The sequence below is a fragment of the Hippichthys cyanospilos genome, chromosome 2 (genome assembly GCF_059441005.1).
Source record: "Hippichthys cyanospilos isolate Australia breed blue-spotted pipefish chromosome 2, RoL_Hcya_1.0, whole genome shotgun sequence".
Classification (NCBI taxonomy): Eukaryota; Metazoa; Chordata; class Actinopteri; order Syngnathiformes; family Syngnathidae; genus Hippichthys; species Hippichthys cyanospilos.
The window spans coordinates 24,174,063-24,191,489 of NC_142370.1; the positions used below are offsets into that span (position 1 = coordinate 24,174,063).

The 17,427-nt window shown below is 40.4% G+C and overlaps 2 protein-coding genes across 2 annotated transcripts in view; one reads left to right on the forward strand and one right to left on the reverse strand.

The window, feature by feature from the left end:
- Positions 1-5,360, reverse strand: part of LOC148427929 (histone deacetylase 4-like) — a 51,936-nt gene extending 46,576 nt beyond the window's left edge. Inside the window, exons 1-2 of the mRNA XM_088408193.1 lie at positions 5,135-5,360; positions 876-1,061 (exon numbers count right to left, since the gene is read on the reverse strand). Of these exons, the coding sequence (XP_088264319.1) occupies positions 876-897 (22 nt within the window). The 5' untranslated portion in view covers positions 898-1,061; positions 5,135-5,360. The remainder of the gene's footprint in view (positions 1-875; positions 1,062-5,134) is intronic.
- A 6,272-nt stretch (positions 5,361-11,632) lies between these two features.
- Positions 11,633-16,109, forward strand: aamp (angio associated migratory cell protein). The gene is made up of 11 exons (XM_088436208.1): positions 11,633-12,120; positions 12,500-12,634; positions 12,728-12,847; positions 13,036-13,175; positions 13,260-13,404; positions 13,676-13,759; positions 14,637-14,752; positions 15,040-15,134; positions 15,389-15,479; positions 15,560-15,714; positions 15,783-16,109. Exons 1-11 carry the CDS (start codon positions 12,030-12,032, stop codon positions 15,856-15,858), a joined length of 1,248 nt encoding a protein of 415 aa, XP_088292334.1. The 5' UTR covers positions 11,633-12,029; the 3' UTR covers positions 15,859-16,109.
- Positions 16,110-17,427: the final 1,318 nt, after the last annotated feature.

Consider the following 17,427-nt stretch of genomic DNA (forward strand, 5'->3'; position numbering starts at 1 on the left):
GTTGAGAACAACTGCTCTGAATCATCCACAATGCGTCTTTAAGGAAGAATGCAATATTGTGATACATAGGGGACCCAAAAGGAAATTACTGGCATTTCAAATGTTTTTTTTTTTTTAATTAATATTTACTTTTGGACACTATATTTACAGTTGACTCCTGCTATTTGGTGGCTAAGTGAGACCAGGCCAATGTACGGAGCAAAAATCTACGTAAAATTAAGACTAATTGTTTTTAAATGATATACCATTATTTTACCAGTCCACCCCGCTCGAGAATAGATTTTTCTCCATGCGGCCCCTGAGCTAAAACGAGTTTGACACCCCTGCTTTAAGGACAAAATTAGCTTAGCGTCCAAATTGAAGCAGCATTACATTCTTTCCCTCAAGATCATTCATTTTGAACTGAACCAATTAGTATCCATGGAACCAGATTAACTATTCGACTGAGTTTAATCTTCTTGCATTTTGTCTACATTCATGAGGGAAATGTGTACATCTATCAATACGGCAGATGTGGCTGCGGTGGAGAGATTATTGCAGTGCTCAACTGCTTATTACAACAGGGCTTGGCGGTTACAATTTCACTTGAAGCTTCCCAGCTCTTCTTAGCGGCCGTGACGAATTGCAGCTTGCACAGCACGAGGTCTCTGTTGTAACCTTGATACGATTTTCATCCATTGTCTATTCCACTTTATCCTCATTAGGATCACGGGTAACCAGGGGCTTATCGCAGATGACTTTGGGTGAGAGAAGGAATGCACCCTCTAATGGTCAACAGCCAATATCCCTACTCACATTCACACTTCTGATAATACAAATCCCATTCGACGTGATTACTTCGGCCATCACAACATGATGTAATGTCAGAGTCTTACCTTGATGATTATGTGACGCCATCACTGAAGTTGAGGTGGCGAGTGAGCGTAGGCCCTTAGCAAAAGACAACTCGAAGTGCGTGTGCGATCGGAGATGTCCCTCCAGAATGTCTCAAGTCGAGAAACTTGCCATTTGTCTTTTGCATTTGGCTCCTCCAATCAAGAGTGTCAAATGCCGGTGCCAACCTATCAGGGATAAGGAAAATGCCATTTTTAAAAAAACAAAACATGAAAAATCAAAGAAGACTATTGATTAATAGATAAATACATTCAAAATGCCGCCGTGGACGCTTGCATCGATAATGCTCTCAAGTACAGTGGACCCCCGTGTTACAAAGTCCCTGACGTACATTATTTTCACGTTGTGATGTGGAATACTGAGTTTTTTTCATCCCCTCTTTATGATATTTTCCCGGTTTTGCACCCAAAACAAGAGTCATGACCATAGGGGCTTGCGTGTATTTGTGTTGTTTTGCCTCCTAAACAATACAAAACGCCATCTTCTGGCGTTTTTAGGTAATTGCACTTATTTACTATTGCCGTCTAACTGCTTCCATGCTGCGCATGACTACAATGCTGGTCTGCTATTGGTCAGCGTCTCCTCGTAACATGGGGGGCCCAATGTATGTCTTTGTTTCTGTTGTTTCGCTGGACAAGACCTTTTCAAGCTCCTTTCCTTCGGGACTATGCAACAATTCACACCAAAAACTATCCAACAACATCTATGGCCTGTTTTAATTCAACCATTTAACCATTTAATTTTAACGCACAATAAAAACTAAATTCTGAAGAAAAATTAAAACTCTTAAATGGAAGTCAAGTAAAGCAAGAGAGAAATAAACGGGCCCAGAGAACTGAACCGATCTTTCTATACTTGTGTTGACCCTATCAGCTGTTGGAAAACTATATTTGTTTACATTCAAACTCAACCTTTTACAAACCTGACATGACGCATGCTGAGATCGTGTCATGGCTAAAACTGCAGACTGTTCCTTCTCTATGTAAAAACCAAGAGTAAATGGAGCACTTGTGCATTTTAAGTAAAAACAAACATTATTCAGATGTGATTGCTCTTAAGGTGCTCTAGAAACACAGTTGAGTGTTTTAAAACAGTTGAATTGCAATGTTAAGAGTGACATTGCCAATTTTAACAAGTCCATTGTGCCATTCTTTCATTAATCATCCTCACAGATCAACTGCACCATTTGCCAAACTCAATTTTTCAGTACCATATCATGCTTTATAAAATGGATGGATGGACTATGTGCTTTGTACATTTATGTACAGTGCCTGTCAAAAGTTTGGAAACACTTACAAAGTCTCCCTCACCTTCCTGGTGATAAATCATCATCCGTATCTAGAAGCTGACAACAAAAATACTAAATTGTGAAAGCTGGTATTGGGCAAATGGTGCCTACTTTGAAAGTGTACGTCATAAAACATTCTGTTTTGAATAACATTTTTTGTTCATAAAATAATTCTTATCAACACTTCTTCATACTGTCAGTGACCTGACTATTATTCTACAACTCAGGAAATGTTTAAAGAATGAAAAACAGAATGAAAGTGTGATTCCAATGGTACAGTGTCTGCTATGTACCTAACACAGAAATAACTATCCCTCCCAAATACAAACTGACATGACTTCACAAGTGGACAAAAAAATAAATTAAAAAAGACCACCACCACCACCAAGATTCCTGCAGATGATTCCCAAGTTCATTGTGTTTACCTGAGCAAAAAAAAAAAAAAACGCAAATATACAAAAAATTATGGCTAAAAGATTAAAAAAAAAAACAAATCCAAAAATATGCAATTTCTTATGCAAGAAAAATCCAATACCAGAGACAAATACCTTGTGTAATCAGATTAATCAACAAAGATCATTCTGATTCTGGTACCAAAATGTGAAATGTTTTAGATGAACGAGAAATAGAAATAATACAAGTATGCACGGCTCGTGGAGCAGTGGTTTGCACGTCCGCCTCACAGTTCAGGGCCCAAGTTCAAATCCACCTCACTCTGGCTCTCCTGTGTGGAGCTTGCATGTTTCCTGAGCCTGCGTGGAGCGCTCCAGCTTGCGTCCACCTCCCAATAACATGCAGGCCAGGTGTATTGGACATACCAAATTGTCCCTTGGTGTGATTGAGTGCATGAATGGTTGTTTGTCTATCTGTGCCCAGTGACTGGCTGGCAACCAGTTCAGGGTGTCCCACGCCTACTGCCCATTGTCAACTGGGATAGGCACCAGCAAGCCTGCAACCTGAGTGAGGTTAAGCAGCTCTGCAAAATGGATGGATGGATTTAAAATGATTGTTCTCTTTGATTTTAAAGCATAGCCGGCCGGAATTCCTGGCACCCCAAGCGAAGAGTGTCAGATGTAATTAAGACAAGAGACTGAAATGCCAATTCAATGCATATTGCAAAAAAGAAAAGGGTGGGGGCGGGGGGGGGGGCTGCCTAAGGGCAAGGTAAATGAGAGATGCAAGTGTGTTCAAGCCATTGTTTGTGTTGGCAGAGGCCTCTAGTGTCCTCTGAGGCAGGATGGATATGTGTGTATATGTGTGTGGGTTTTGAGAGCGGGGAGGGGCAGGGTTCACCACAAGAAGGCCAGACAGTGGGACATATTACTCCCCCCAAAAAGTCGGTCATTGCATCACGCATGTTGCTTTGTGATGAAAGGTGGGGTGAATGTCATGGGCTATAGTTGCCTTGCCGATGGGGGGGCTACGTGCGATACCATTCTCCCGGGGCATCTGTCTCGAGTGGGGGTGTCAGCGTGTTCATGTGCAAGAGCGTGTGTGTGCTTGGCCATTGTCCCCAGAAGACCAAGCTTGATGCAGAGTGACAGATCTGGGGAGCCCTGAAGAAAAATCATGAAAGGCTGAAAATGAGTTCAAACACAATTGTGATATTTGAACACATTGTGTTCATAAGTGAGCTCATAGCTGTCCTAAATGTACAAAACAAAAGCTAGCGGATGCTAAAAATAGTCTTACCTTTCACACAAGTTGCAACAAATGCCACTCGCACCAATCTTGTTTGGCACATACTTTGACATTGCTCCGTGTGTGTGTGTGTGGTCTGGTTCATATGTGATGTGCAATTAAAAAATACTTCTCCCATTCAGTGATCGTAATCATTATAATAAAGACACTGAAACTTGATTCAATCTCAGGAGATCCAATACAAGGGAAAAAATAATAATCATTACAAAGATGACTCGAAAACAAAGTACGATTAAGTGCAGTCTTTTCTACACTACAGCAAATTATTGTCTCAGCCATTTTTTATAGCGCCTAGTTTTATAAGGAATGCAAAGGAGCTGATCCCAGGTGACTGTGGGTTTGGGACAGGGTGCATCTTTTGGACTGTTTGCCAGCCACTTGCTGACACAAAAAAGTATTACTCGAACCCACCATATCATGTGAACAGTTTTGAGTCTTTGAGTTTTTTTTTTTTTAATGTAAAAGAAAGATGCTCGGATGTGAACCCTGATCCTCACAGCTACTTGACAGCCATCCACACTAGAATCACTATTAATAAAAATCATACTTTCAGAGTCTATTCATATACTTGTTTAGAGTCTATTCATATACTTGATTGAGTAAGAACGCCAATTGAAAGGACAGTGAGAATTTATAAGATTGAGATAAGAGGAGTTGTAAAAAATTAACAAGTCATTGCCGAGCCACTTTGGTATTAGCTTCAACGCCCCCATTCACAAAAAAAAAAAAAGATTGACGCATGAGGCGAATTACCACCGCCCATCCCGAAACCATTCACTCACACACATACGCGCGCGCGCACACACACACACACACACACGCACAAACGCACACACACACAGGCCTTGGGCTTTATATTCTCGTCGACACAACAAAATAAGAGCGCTACGACGAAAAAGTGGCGCAGTGAAGCTAAAGCCAGAGGAGCACTAAAAATAGCCTAGCAACAATCGGCATAGTAAACGTCGCCCGTACTGTCCCCTGTCCCACCCCACCCCCACCCCCACCCTCCTTGTTGCCTGGACACTTCCCGCTCTCGAAAGAGCAATTGAACGCGGGGGAAGGCTTTCAACATCAACCTTCCTCTCGAGAAATAAACAAGAAAGCAGAAGCGAATTCATAAGGGGCAAGTAGGGGAGGGGAGAGAGGGGGGGGTGGCTTTGCTGAGATGAAGCCCCGTCCGCGCACACCGCATCCCTGCCGGAGGATCAAAGTGGCGACACGTTTACGTTCAGCCCCCCAAAAACTCACCGGAAGCGCCTCTGACCGGCCCGGAGGCGACGAGACGTCCCGACTTTGCGCCCGCGCGGGTTTTAGTCGTCTCCCGTGCGACACTCCCGGGCTTTTTTTCTCGACTTGGCCGGAGGAGGCGGCGGAGGAGGAGGTGGCACGAAAAATTCATCTCCTGACAGATTCCGCCATACTGGATTTTTGTGTTCAGGCCCAGCGTCACATGGAGGAGCGCCCCTATGCGTAGCGATGGGCGGGGTCAAGCCGGCCTGCGTGTGCGTGTGCGTGTGAGTGAGTGCTGTTTGCGTGCGTGAGTTTAGGCCAACGTAAACATCCCGCGGGCGTGCGCGAACGTAAACCAACGTAAACATCCTGCGTACGCGCTCGTGTGCCTAGTATGTATTGGACAGTGCATACACGCAGGAACCACGAACCAATGGTTGGATTGAAGTACTTAAAGTGTGTACCGTGCTCAGAAAGGGCAAAAACACCTACACGTTGTACTTTACTACCAGGATAAGTAGGCTACCTGTGTAAAACAACAATATGAAATAAGCAAAAGTGAAAATACAAATACCCATTTCTTTTTTTAAAGCAAGGCAGCTTTATACGTAACTCAAAACACCTCGTGCTTTTTTTTAACATATTTGAAATACAACATTTTAGATAATACACAAACAAAAGAACGCAATAGATCTAAAAACAGTGTACACATATAAAAGGTAGCTTTCTAAAATTGCTAAAACAAACTACTGTACTCAAGTAAATTTAAATCACTGCACAAGGAAATTTACTGTAAATGTGAATACAAAAATAAAGAAAATAGAAAAATAGTCTCAAAAGAACTTTAGAGCTATAAAAAAAATATGACGTTGGTAATAATATGTATTGTGCAATAAAAACATAAATAAATAGATGGCTGACAGACTTCTATGATATATTACAGTCATAATTTAATTGAGGACATACTATTTTGTCCATAGGTGTGCTTGAGTGCGTGAATGGTTGTTCATCTCTGTTTGCCCTGCAATTGGCTGGCAACCAGTTCAGGGTGTCACCCCCCTATTGCCCAAAGTCAGCTGGGAAGGGCACCAACAAGCCTGTGACCCTTGTGAGGATAAGCTGTAGAAAATGGATGGATGGATGGTGTATTTGAATTTAGAGATTAATTGGTCCTAAAGTAAGGTAGGGGCAATTAGTTTGTTCATTACATTGTTTTTACACAAAGCACTAACAAAAAACAAAACAAAAACACTTATGAAATGTTTACTTAAACATTAAAAAAATACTAAAAATATTGTGTACTAATGCTCCTATTATTTGGATATCAAATAGACCCGTTTGGAAAATCTAGGGGCATAATTGTAGTCCGCTGGCTTCCATATTTGTTTCGTTTTGTGTTTTTGTTTTTATTATTAAAATGCATTGTGTCTGTGTTGTACTTTTTAATATGCTTAAACATTAAAGCTGGTAACATTAACCGATGGCATCAGCTAGAAGAAAAAACTGTTTTCAAATTTTACAACGCGAAGGGCCTTTCCAATTCCCTGCTTCAATGCGACGAATGTTCATTTCCACTACTTTGATATATTGATTTTGCCTTGCACCCTCCTGAGGCATTTTCTGGCTTTGATTTTTTGTAATAGGCTAAACAGTTTGTATGGAGAGCACAATCTCCGAGAGGATGAATGAGCATCCCATTTCCATGCCTGTGCTTCTTTTCTCAATGAAGCGGGCCACAAGGTCAACAGTCAGGTGCTGTTGACAAAAAGCAAAGACTACACCTTCCGTGTGTTGCAGTATCTCGCAACATATTAATGAAGTCATTTCAATATGGATACAGGTCAAGATTATTGTTGTTTCCTAACATTAAGAGGAAATAATTTATATATCCTCTTGCTGTCTTTATTATTTTTAGCTCAGTCGCAGCTTTCTGCTGCTTGACTTGCATTTATGAATCAAGGTCGTTCCTGTTTGGAATACAAGGGAGGTCTGTTGGGTTCGCTGTAACCATGGCAACAGAGAATTGTAATTTGTTTTCGGCAACAGAGCATCAGTTATGTAAGGTGACCGTGTCTTGTTGTGCTTGTATGCACACTTGAAAGCCACGAGACTCGAGCTCCCTCGGCGCTAGCGAGAATAGGCAGAAACCTGCATTACTGACAGCATGTACTGCTTCCAAATTTTCCCCTCAGCATGGCTACAGTCACACAAGAACTGTAAAAAAAAAAAAAAAAAAACATCATACAATTTGATCAAAAGACGAAGAAGCGTGTATGGCACAGCTTTGTGAGGCTACGCATGGCCACGATATAAATGTAATCGCAGTTTGTAAAATAGCTTGTCTGCATTTAGGAATTAACTCAGAGGGTAGGAATATTCTTAGCATTCTATATACAATTATATGCTTAACCATTACATATTTTGTGTGAACAAAAATAAAAGCAACACATTTTTTCTTGGTCTGGGAAAATCTATTTCTCTTAAAGCCACAGTGTGTAATATTTACAGGGGTGCATAACGCAAGTGCAGCACATGCACTACAGTGTTTCCGAAAGACCAAACTTTATTAGCCTACGCAAAGCTAGCGAGAGAGCAAGTGAATACGTTTGAAGTACTCCATTGGTTTCAGTGCACAATAGAGCAGAATCTACAAACCAGAGGTGTGCAGGGAATCGACGAATGACACAGGTGCTGCACAGTACAGACTTCATTGTGAAAATCTAACACTTTCCACACTTTTTCTAATCACAAACACCAATGCAATCTTACCAATCAAGTAGGATGCAGTACAGAGATCCAGGCACACGGGGATTAACAACAGGTAACAACAACACGGCGCACGCAGTGTTCCGTCCGTGACACAAAGATGCCACAACCACTGCTCTTTAGGGAGCATTTTCTCCCAGGTGAATCATTATTGTACCATAATGTCTTTGTTGACGTTTTGAGTGTTTGATGTGTAAATTCGAATGCGTAGAATAACTGTAGTCACCCTAACTTCCAAACCAATCATTGTACCTCATTGTGATACCTGTAGGGAATCCCACAGCTCCGGGAATCCCCCCACCCCTTTCTTTGCTTCCTTTTCATTCTTGTATTTCCGATTGGAGTACAAACCTTCCTTTTCCATTTTTACTTGAGATTGGCATACAAAACAGATTCGCGAGAGCACTGATGTCAAAACACGGATTAGGCTGGTTTATTTTGCCCAGAGCAGCACATGTGCAATTTAGTGAGGGTCACGTTCATGTTGCCAAGTTGCTGATGTAAGTTTAACTATTTTGCATCCAAGGCGATCAACCAGTGCCAGTGCACTTGTACCAAAGTAGCAAACATGAAACCCCCCGATGATCTTAAAATAAATCATGTTTTGGCTGCTGGCTGGATGAGGAACAGCAATCGGGCCAGAAAAGTCAACAGGCCAGAGTAAACTACTAGCCTGCTACCACAGTCGACACATCACACGTGCGCTGCGAACCAGACCACTTGCAAGACACACACAAGTGGCTGTTAGTGGTTTGCGAGGGGAAGCTTGCATCTCACCCAGCACACTCCCACATGAGTCAGATGCAGCGTGGAGACAAAGTAGCAAGACCTCCGTGTCGCTTGCTTTACACTGCAAATGTACTGTATAACGGTAACATTCCATGTAAACAAGTAACCATTTACAAAATAAACTAAAGGGTGTTATAAAGCAGCAGCCACAGAGAGTTTTTCATTTGGGAATGGCTTTTTACATATATTTAGCCCAGTTAGTCTAAAATGGTCACTGTTTCACACACACATACCGGGTGGAAATTGAACTTGTGATTTCAGTACTTAAGCCAGTTGAGTAAACCACTACACAGTCAGTCAAATGTTTCAGTAAACATCCATCCATTCATCCATGTTGTATGCCACAAATGTTCACTGAGCTGGAGCTTTATCGCCCCTGACAGGACACCAGTAGTGAGAGGCCGAGCTGCAGTCCGTTTACAGAGTTCACATGTGGCTAGAGCAGGGACCCTAAAATTGCAAGTATCTATAACATACCTGATTCAAATAATCAGCTCTTCAGAAAGCCCTGCAGAAACCTTATAATGATCCTGATTATTTAAATCATGTGTGTTATCGAAGGTAGCCATCAAATACATGCAGGATAGTGGCTCTCTAGGACCAGAGTTGCATGTTTAATAGCCACTGGATAAGGGATCTAGTTGGAACATGCACATTGTACCAGAAACTTGAGCCTGGGAAGGACATTGTAAAATGTGACAAATATAAAGACAAAACAAGGGTGCTACAAAAATCCAAGCTTTTAAAGGGAACACGTCTATAGATTAATGAGGACTTTACCGAGACTTTCGATCCTGGAAACAGACTTGACCCAGATAATAATTTCTATGTAAACAACTTAAACATAAACGAAAATATACATAAGGACAACACCCTCTACATTACGGCACTTGAACAGTAGAAGTCTCTACAAAAAATTTACAAGAATCAAACAATATTTGATCAAAATAAATGAATTGCTAAAAATAGTACTATCTGAAAAGTGGTTGACGATGAAAAAATAAGCAACATTGAACTAGACAGATACGAAGTTTTCCCAATGAGCAGAAGGAACAAGAGAGGTGGTGTCGCATTTTATGTTGACAAAAGTCTAAGGACTAACAGGATCGAAAGTCTGACAAATTCAATTCCAAACGTGATGGAATGTTTAGCTATCGAAATACAGATTAAGAAATTAGCTATAGTGATTGTAAATTGTATATGTAGAAGACCTGGAGCTTGCCTTGATACCTTTAATGAAAGCCTTTGATGAGTTTTGTATCAATCAATCAATCAATCAATCAATCAATCAATCAAATTTTACTTGTGTAGCCCTAAATCACCGAAGTCTCAAAGGGCTTCACAGATGAAAAGGGGTCATGTGGAGACCTCTTTCGAAAAAATAAGTCGTACAGAGACATCTTTTCAGTGTAAGGTACACAACAGCATCCCCTGTCAAAGCTCCCAGAAGGGGAAGGAAAAACTCAAAAACCCCAATTAGGGGAAAATCAGAAACCTCCAGAAGGGACCACAGGTGGTAGGAGCCCACTTCCAGGCCCACAGGTTGAAGTGGATGATGCATGTACCAAATACAGACATACACATAAACAATATAGATTACAGAAAACATATTGTGCTATATAGTGCAGTGATGTCTTGACAGCAGGCAAAGCCATTGGACAGGAACCATCCCACATTCCAACCAAGTGGACCGCAGACGGCCGATCCTCCATTAATCCTAAAACCAAGAAGAACAGTCTATATAGCCACATTAATAGATCACATATTTACAAAAAATAATGCTTATGAAATATGAATTGGTATTCTTAAAAAGGATGAGTGATGAGTGTTCTTGGTCCTAACATTTATTTTGTATATTAAAAACCTAGAGAAGCCACAGGGTCAGTTTCTAATGATATTTTGTTAAAAGAAAAGGGTTCTTGAATTCTCCAGGGTTAATGATGCATGCTATGTCTCAAAAATTCTTAATATGGTAATATTTGCAGACGCCACAACATTATATTGCTCCAGAGATAATCTTGAACATCTCTTGAACACCGTGGGAAAAAAATTGCATTCAATAAAGACCTGTTTTGACATTAATAGGCTATCATTGAATTTAAGCAAAACAAGTACCGTATTTTAAGCCGCAGCTTTTTCCTCATGATTTGAGCTCTGTGACTTATCTGCAGTTTTTTTCCACCGGTCAAGCAAATGTGTGTATCTGTTCAAGGAGTCACTTTATGAAACAACTCGGAAATAGAACTCAAAAGATGTGAATCAATGGCTGTGCTCAAAAAGTTTTAAAATATACTATTAAAAATATAAAAACATATGTCTAAATTGAACAAAATGTTGTATGAAAGTTTGTAACGTGTAAATTTGATATATGGTATACGGTATATATGATTGTATTTATAATATTGTATATTATATATATATATATATATATATATATATATATATATATATATATATATATATATATATATATATATATATATATATATATATATATATATATATATATATATATATATATATATATATATATAAAGTTGTAACTGTAATTAACAAATTTAACTTACTGTAAAAATAAACAAGTATGTATGATAAAAATTAAAGAAAATTCGGATGCATTTACTTGTGAAGGATTTGCTGACCATTTTAAAACTGCTTTTCATTTCACTGAGCATCTGTAATAGGATGAAACAGAAAACTATATGACATGACAAATAAAATATCTCAAAAAACGTGTGTACTCTGTGCTACTGCTCACGTTTGACCTGTTGTTTGTTTGTTTTACAAACATTTGTCTCTAAATATCCATCGAATTCTGGAATGGTCCAGTTGTTTTTTCTGGAACGTTTTTATCTTGGCGGTTGTCATTGTTTCATCGTTAACACTGCCGTCTAGTGTATAAAAGCTGTTAAGGGCAGTGGCTGGGTTATGATGTCATCAGCATGCGACTAGTAAAAGTGAATGCTGAGTTTTGTTTTCAGGCAGTCCTTCCAATAAACCGATTGAAATACTGCCAGTTTTTGGGAGTGTTTTTCAGTCTGTAAAAAATCGTTTCTTTGTCATTCAAAATTATAATGAGCTGTTTTAATGTAAACATCGTCAACATCAGCTTGAGAACTAGATCTACCTGGCAAAAATAATTGGACAAAATTTACCATGTGGAAAGCAACGTGAGACGAAAACGTAGTTGTGTGCCGTTTTGTTGTTTTGGATTTTTGACATGCAACTCGCGTTTATCTATTTTTCTTCAACATCGTATGCGACCCACGTTTGGTTGGAAATTTAATACTGTCTTAGGTGACGTAGTGCAGAAGTTATCTCTCCGTTGTTGGGGGTTAGCACGAAGCTAGCTAACAGCATGGATGACACCGAGCAAAATTCTATAGAACTTCACGGAGACGAAGAAATCGTTGAAGTCATCGACTTGAACGAGACTGAAGATGGTCCAGGTGCGTTAAAAGTAAACCGGTAACCATTTTCAACCAGTCCGGTTTCTTTTATACTGTTACTGTAGTACACTAGTCTGCTGTTTATAAATATTTATTTTGATTGACGATGACTTTAAACCGTGTCTTCATAATGTAGTGTCTCTCAAATGAACAATTCTGGTTTGCAATTTTGGTCTGCAGAAGAGATTCTGAGTTACGTTGTCACGTTTTTATTTTCGCTCGTTTAGCGGTAATGGTTCATCAATCAGATGTGTGGTAGGCTAGTGTTTGTCTATACGAGCACATCCGCATTCTTTATGAGATATCCACCATAGAAAAAAAGAATGACTGAGGATTATGAATCAACGCTAAAGCATTAATATTTCGGTTGAACTTGCAGATAACTTGGCAGACGACTTGGAGGACATCGACTTTGAGGACGCTGCCGACGCCGACAACGACGAAGGCTGGGAGACGGATGATGAGATGGAGTTGGGGCGGGATGATAGTGATTTGACCTTCTCCAAACACACCGGTGTCCACGTCATTTTCTGCGATCAAAAACGAAATCGCCTTTTGAATTTGAATTTACCAGCGGGTTTGTTATTTTTGACTTTTCCCCATTCAGGCTCTGTGTTTTGTGTGAGTTTGGACCCAGCTACCAGCAGCTTGGCTGTAACCGGAGGAGAAGACGATAGGGCGTACGTGTGGCGGGTGAGCGATGGCGAAGTCGTCTTGGAGTGTATAGGTGAATCTCCACAAATTCAACAGGCAAACGTTCTCACTCTAGACTACAGTGAACCACGGGACCCACTTGCCATTGGTGTAAATCCGTGATATACAAAAGCACAGTACTCATTTCGATAAAATATTTACGCCGAAACACATCATGTGGGAAAGTAAACGACAAGTACTCCCAATCTTTGTCTCGCGTAGGTCACAAAGACTCAGTAACGTGTGCCGTGTTCAGCCACGACTCATCGCTTGTCGCTTCTGGTGACATGAGTGGCCTGATCAAAGTTTGGAAAGTAGAGACGAAAGAAGAAATCTGGTCTTTTGAAGTTGGAGATCTGGAGGTAAAACATGATTGCTTTGACTCCTTTATGTACAGTATGTTGTGAGTGGCTTAAAAAAAGTGCAATGATTGTCTGCCCCTTCAGTGGTTGGAGTGGCATCCCGGTGCACCAATTCTCCTGGCAGGAACCGATGACGGTAGCGTATGGATGTGGAAGATTCCCAGCGGAGATTGTAAAACCTTCCAAAGTTCTGCATGCCAGTCCACTAGTGGCAAAGTCCTTCCTGATGGTAACCAGCATAGTCCCACACAAAGGACACCCAGTGATTCCTCTACTTCAGATATAGTTTATAATAATTTAATTAAGATGAAGATTAATTTATTACGATTATTTCAAAATGGTGTTCCTTCATTGAAACGAATGGAAACACTGTTCCAACACCACTCAAATGATCAAATATTTTGTGGTTTCTGTTCATTTTAAGCTTGGACACTTTTCTGTATTCTGTATGTTTGCATTGTGTTTTAAAAGTGTGTTGTTTTTTTTTTATCCCTTCTCAGGTAAACGCGCTGTGGTAGGTTATGAGGATGGAACTGTGCGCTTGTGGGATTTAAAGCAGGGCAACAGCATCCACGTCATTAAAGGTTAGTTTGCTTGTTTCAAAGTCACAACATGAGAAGTTGAGGAGTTTAGTTGTATTTACCTTCATTTGTTATGGAAGAAGCATCTGTTTTTTTTTAACATTTATTTCCATGCACTATTTTATAAACTATTATCTACAACTGTGGTTCTCAAATGGGGGCACTAGTACTCCTGGGGGTACTTGAAGGAACTTTTAAATAAACAAACAAACACGCAAAAATCCTTTAAAAACAATTACTGAATTAGTTGTTTCAGGAAGATATAAGTTCATAAAACTAAGTTTATGTTCTTTAGGTTATTGTAAAAATATATTTACAAGTATGTCTTTTTGAGAACAGGTCTGACACCATATGTTGATTATTTTTTTGTGGACAAATATTTATTAAAAATCTCTCAATAATTAAGTTCATAATTTATTTGGGTGAACAGATTTCTCCTGCTTTATGTTTAATAATTTTCTTTGGGCAAATATTTCTTTATTTACAGACGATTTCCTTTTGATAACAGATTTCTTCTATGATCCAAAGAGGATAATTCAGTTGATTTTTTTTTTTTCCTGGGGGGGGGGGGGGGGGGGGGGGGGGGGTACAAATGAAGTTTGAAAGGGTCCAAAGTTTAATAAATTAGACACTGATGGCACGTTTTAATTTTTTGTTTGTTTGTTTGTTTTATTTTTCTAACCAAAAATGCTTTACACTTGACTGAAAAGATATTTCACAGGGGCTACATCACTGAAAACAGGTTGAGAAACTACTGCTCTACATTACATTTTGATGGAATCATTATTGAAGTCAACTTTTGTAACAGTTACAACTTTCCAATTGAAGTGATTGCTTTATTTTAATTGTCACCCCGATTAAAAAATAAATTAACAAACAGGTCAGGATGGACACCAGGGGGCGCTGACATGCCTTGCATGCAACAAGGACAGCTCTTTGGTATTAACTGGCTCTGTAGATGGTTGTGCCAAGCTCATCAACACAGCCACCGGCAAGGTGGGTGCCATGGTTCAAGTGGTGGTAACAGAAATATATTTTCCATGTCTCTGTACGTTGCTTGAGTATTTAAAGGGAAAAAGTAGGAAAAGCTTTTCCATACACAGTAATCTGATAAAACAAAAGCCTTTCTTTGTATGTTCTTTTTTTAATAGCTAAGTTAGAATTTCTGTTTGTCATTTCACAACATTATCTAAACACTCTTAAGAACTACCGTATGAGGAGCTATCTGAAGAGAACGTTTTTATATACAGATTGTGAACATTTTTTTACATTTGGGGTAACAGGTTGTGGGCGTGTTCCCTTTGGACGGCGGCAAAGCCAAAGCGTCGAAAGATGAGGAAGAATCCAACTCAGTGGAATCTGTGGGATTCTGCAACATGTAGGTTTTCTCAGGTTGTTCCATCTGCTTGGCATCAATTCTCAATGGAAACGGCGAGACTTGCCTGACCCGTAACTTTGACATAACCAGCCCAGTTAAAATTGATGTTTGACGTCTGTAGCTGTAAATGGCGTTGACACATTTACCAGTGTTCCGACAGTGTCTGCGGGAGCGTTTCAGCTGTGACATGTAGTCCTGAGTCACAGCAGTGAGGACCCCGCTCAACATTGTGATATATCTTGTGTTTTGTGCAGCCTTCCCCTCATTGCTGTGGCATATCTAGATGGCACATTAGCCATTTACGATCTTGCCACACAGGTGCTGCGACACAGCTGCCGACACGAGGTTTGCATTTGCCCATTTGAGACTCGCAAACTCGGGAGTGTGAAACTTGGCCTGAAAACCCTTTGACTCTGTTCCTTCAGGCTGGTGTTGTTCACCTGCAGTGGGAGGAATCTTCTTCACTGGTGTCCACCTGCAGTTTGGACGGAGTGCTGCGCCAATGGGACGCTCGCTCTGGGAACATGGTGTCCGAGTACCGCGGTCACGCAGCCGAGATCTTAGGCTTCGCAGTTAACAGGTAGGACGTAACGGTACCCGTCTTTTCGAAAGACTTTGCTTCAGCTCGATTGTCGTCTTCTTCTGCAGGGAAGCGACAGTGGCCGTCACTGCCTCAGGGGACAACCAAGCCAAGGTCTTCTGTCTTCAAAGGCCAGATCGATAAAAGAATGAGAAACTGAGAAGGACAGCAGGTGAAGGACATTTCCGTTCTCAGGAATCAGGATAGCAACTCAACAAAAAATACCGTTTTAGCTCCTACTTCTTTGTACGTCTCCATCTGATTGAACTCATTGAAACGATTTGTCATGTTCGAATGGTAAAATTCAAAGAGGGATACATTATGTCGTCTCCCTCCAGGCAGTATTTTAATGTTCAGCTTTATTGTAAATACAATAAACTTTTACTTCAACTGTTGCTGTGTTGTTATTTTTTAAGTCACATAATGGCAAATTGTGACAAAAGTGGCTCACAAAACAGTTGGTTCACCGGGTGAAATATTATCCAAAAGCCCTCCTCACAAACCAAAAAAAAACAGAAAAGTTGATGCGTGTCCCAAAAAAGAGTTTTTCTATATTTGTGAAAAAGGGCTTCAGCGCAGTAGGAGTAAGCGTTCAGCCCTTGACTGGCACTTCTGTGAGTTTTTCTGTTGCTTAAAACTTTTCATGCACCCCTAATACTGTAAGAGGTGACTGAAAATGTAATGAAGTCTACCAGTATAGCCGGAACTTGCTTGTGGTAAAGCAGCACTACGATGGAAGTGGTGTGTTGAGTCGACTCCATTTAACAGGAGCTTGAATGTGATTAGTTCATTCTGAACACAGCCGCATTTCAAGTTAAATGAGGGTTTGCATACTTGCGCACTGGGTTCATTTGACTTCCCTGCGCTAAAGGCGGTATCCCAGTGAGGCAAAAACTCTCCTCGAAGCAGCGGCTCTTTTCATCCCCTCCACGGTTTGTTTGAGGTCGCTGAACGTTGCTCCCGTCGCAAAGAAATTGTGAGGAATGGGGACCTCTGGTGACCGAATGAACCTCGGTGAGATCAAATGAGCCTCTACCTCGGCGGGCACTTGCCACTGTTCGCCCCTCAGTGGGATAGGGTCTTTACAGGTTTTCTTAAACAATGTGTTGGTAGAGGTTATAGGTCACAAATATGAGGTAATACATTTAGAAATGATTTATGGGGTGTCATATCTGCTTTGTCATTTGTGGTTTATATCTGTTTAACACACAAATCTGGCATTAGAAAAGGAGTGTGTAGAATTTAGATCCACTTTTGAAATGTTACAATATACTTGCGGATCTCTCCCACTTTGAGAACCACTGACCTGCAGCATAACACAAATGACTTCTGATGCTCTTGTCGACATTTCATCAAATCCAAAGGAAAAAAGCTACAGTCATTAGGAAGAAGGCCACGAGATGTGGCTATTCTTTGAGTCTTCTTCAAAGCTATTTAAAAAAAAAGTCTTGGGCTCAACCAATTATACTGAAACTCAGTTTAAGTATAAAGGTCTTTAGTTCAGAACTTTAGATTATTATCAACACCAATGAATCCATCTAGTCAACTGAGTGGCCCAACTCTCCCCTGGCTGTCTGGGTCCTAACCTGATTACAACTGACCATAAGGATTATCTTTTTTTCCTTATCAACAAGTCGGCCTGTCTGGCACCAAAAAGTATGCTTTAGGCTCAACCATCAAAATTATATCTGTGTTAAAGACAGCATAGATTTC

Excerpts from the sequence above, each read along its gene's own strand:
- aamp (XM_088436208.1), top strand. The coding sequence starts at position 12,030 with ATGGATGACACCGAGCAAAATTCTATAGAACTTCACGGAGACGAAGAA. Across the intron at positions 13,405-13,675 it reads TGGCAAAGTCCTTCCTGATG|GTAAACGCGCTGTGGTAGGT; the intron begins GTAACCAGCATA and ends ATCCCTTCTCAG. Across the intron at positions 15,135-15,388 it reads TCTGTGGGATTCTGCAACAT|CCTTCCCCTCATTGCTGTGG; the intron begins GTAGGTTTTCTC and ends TGTTTTGTGCAG.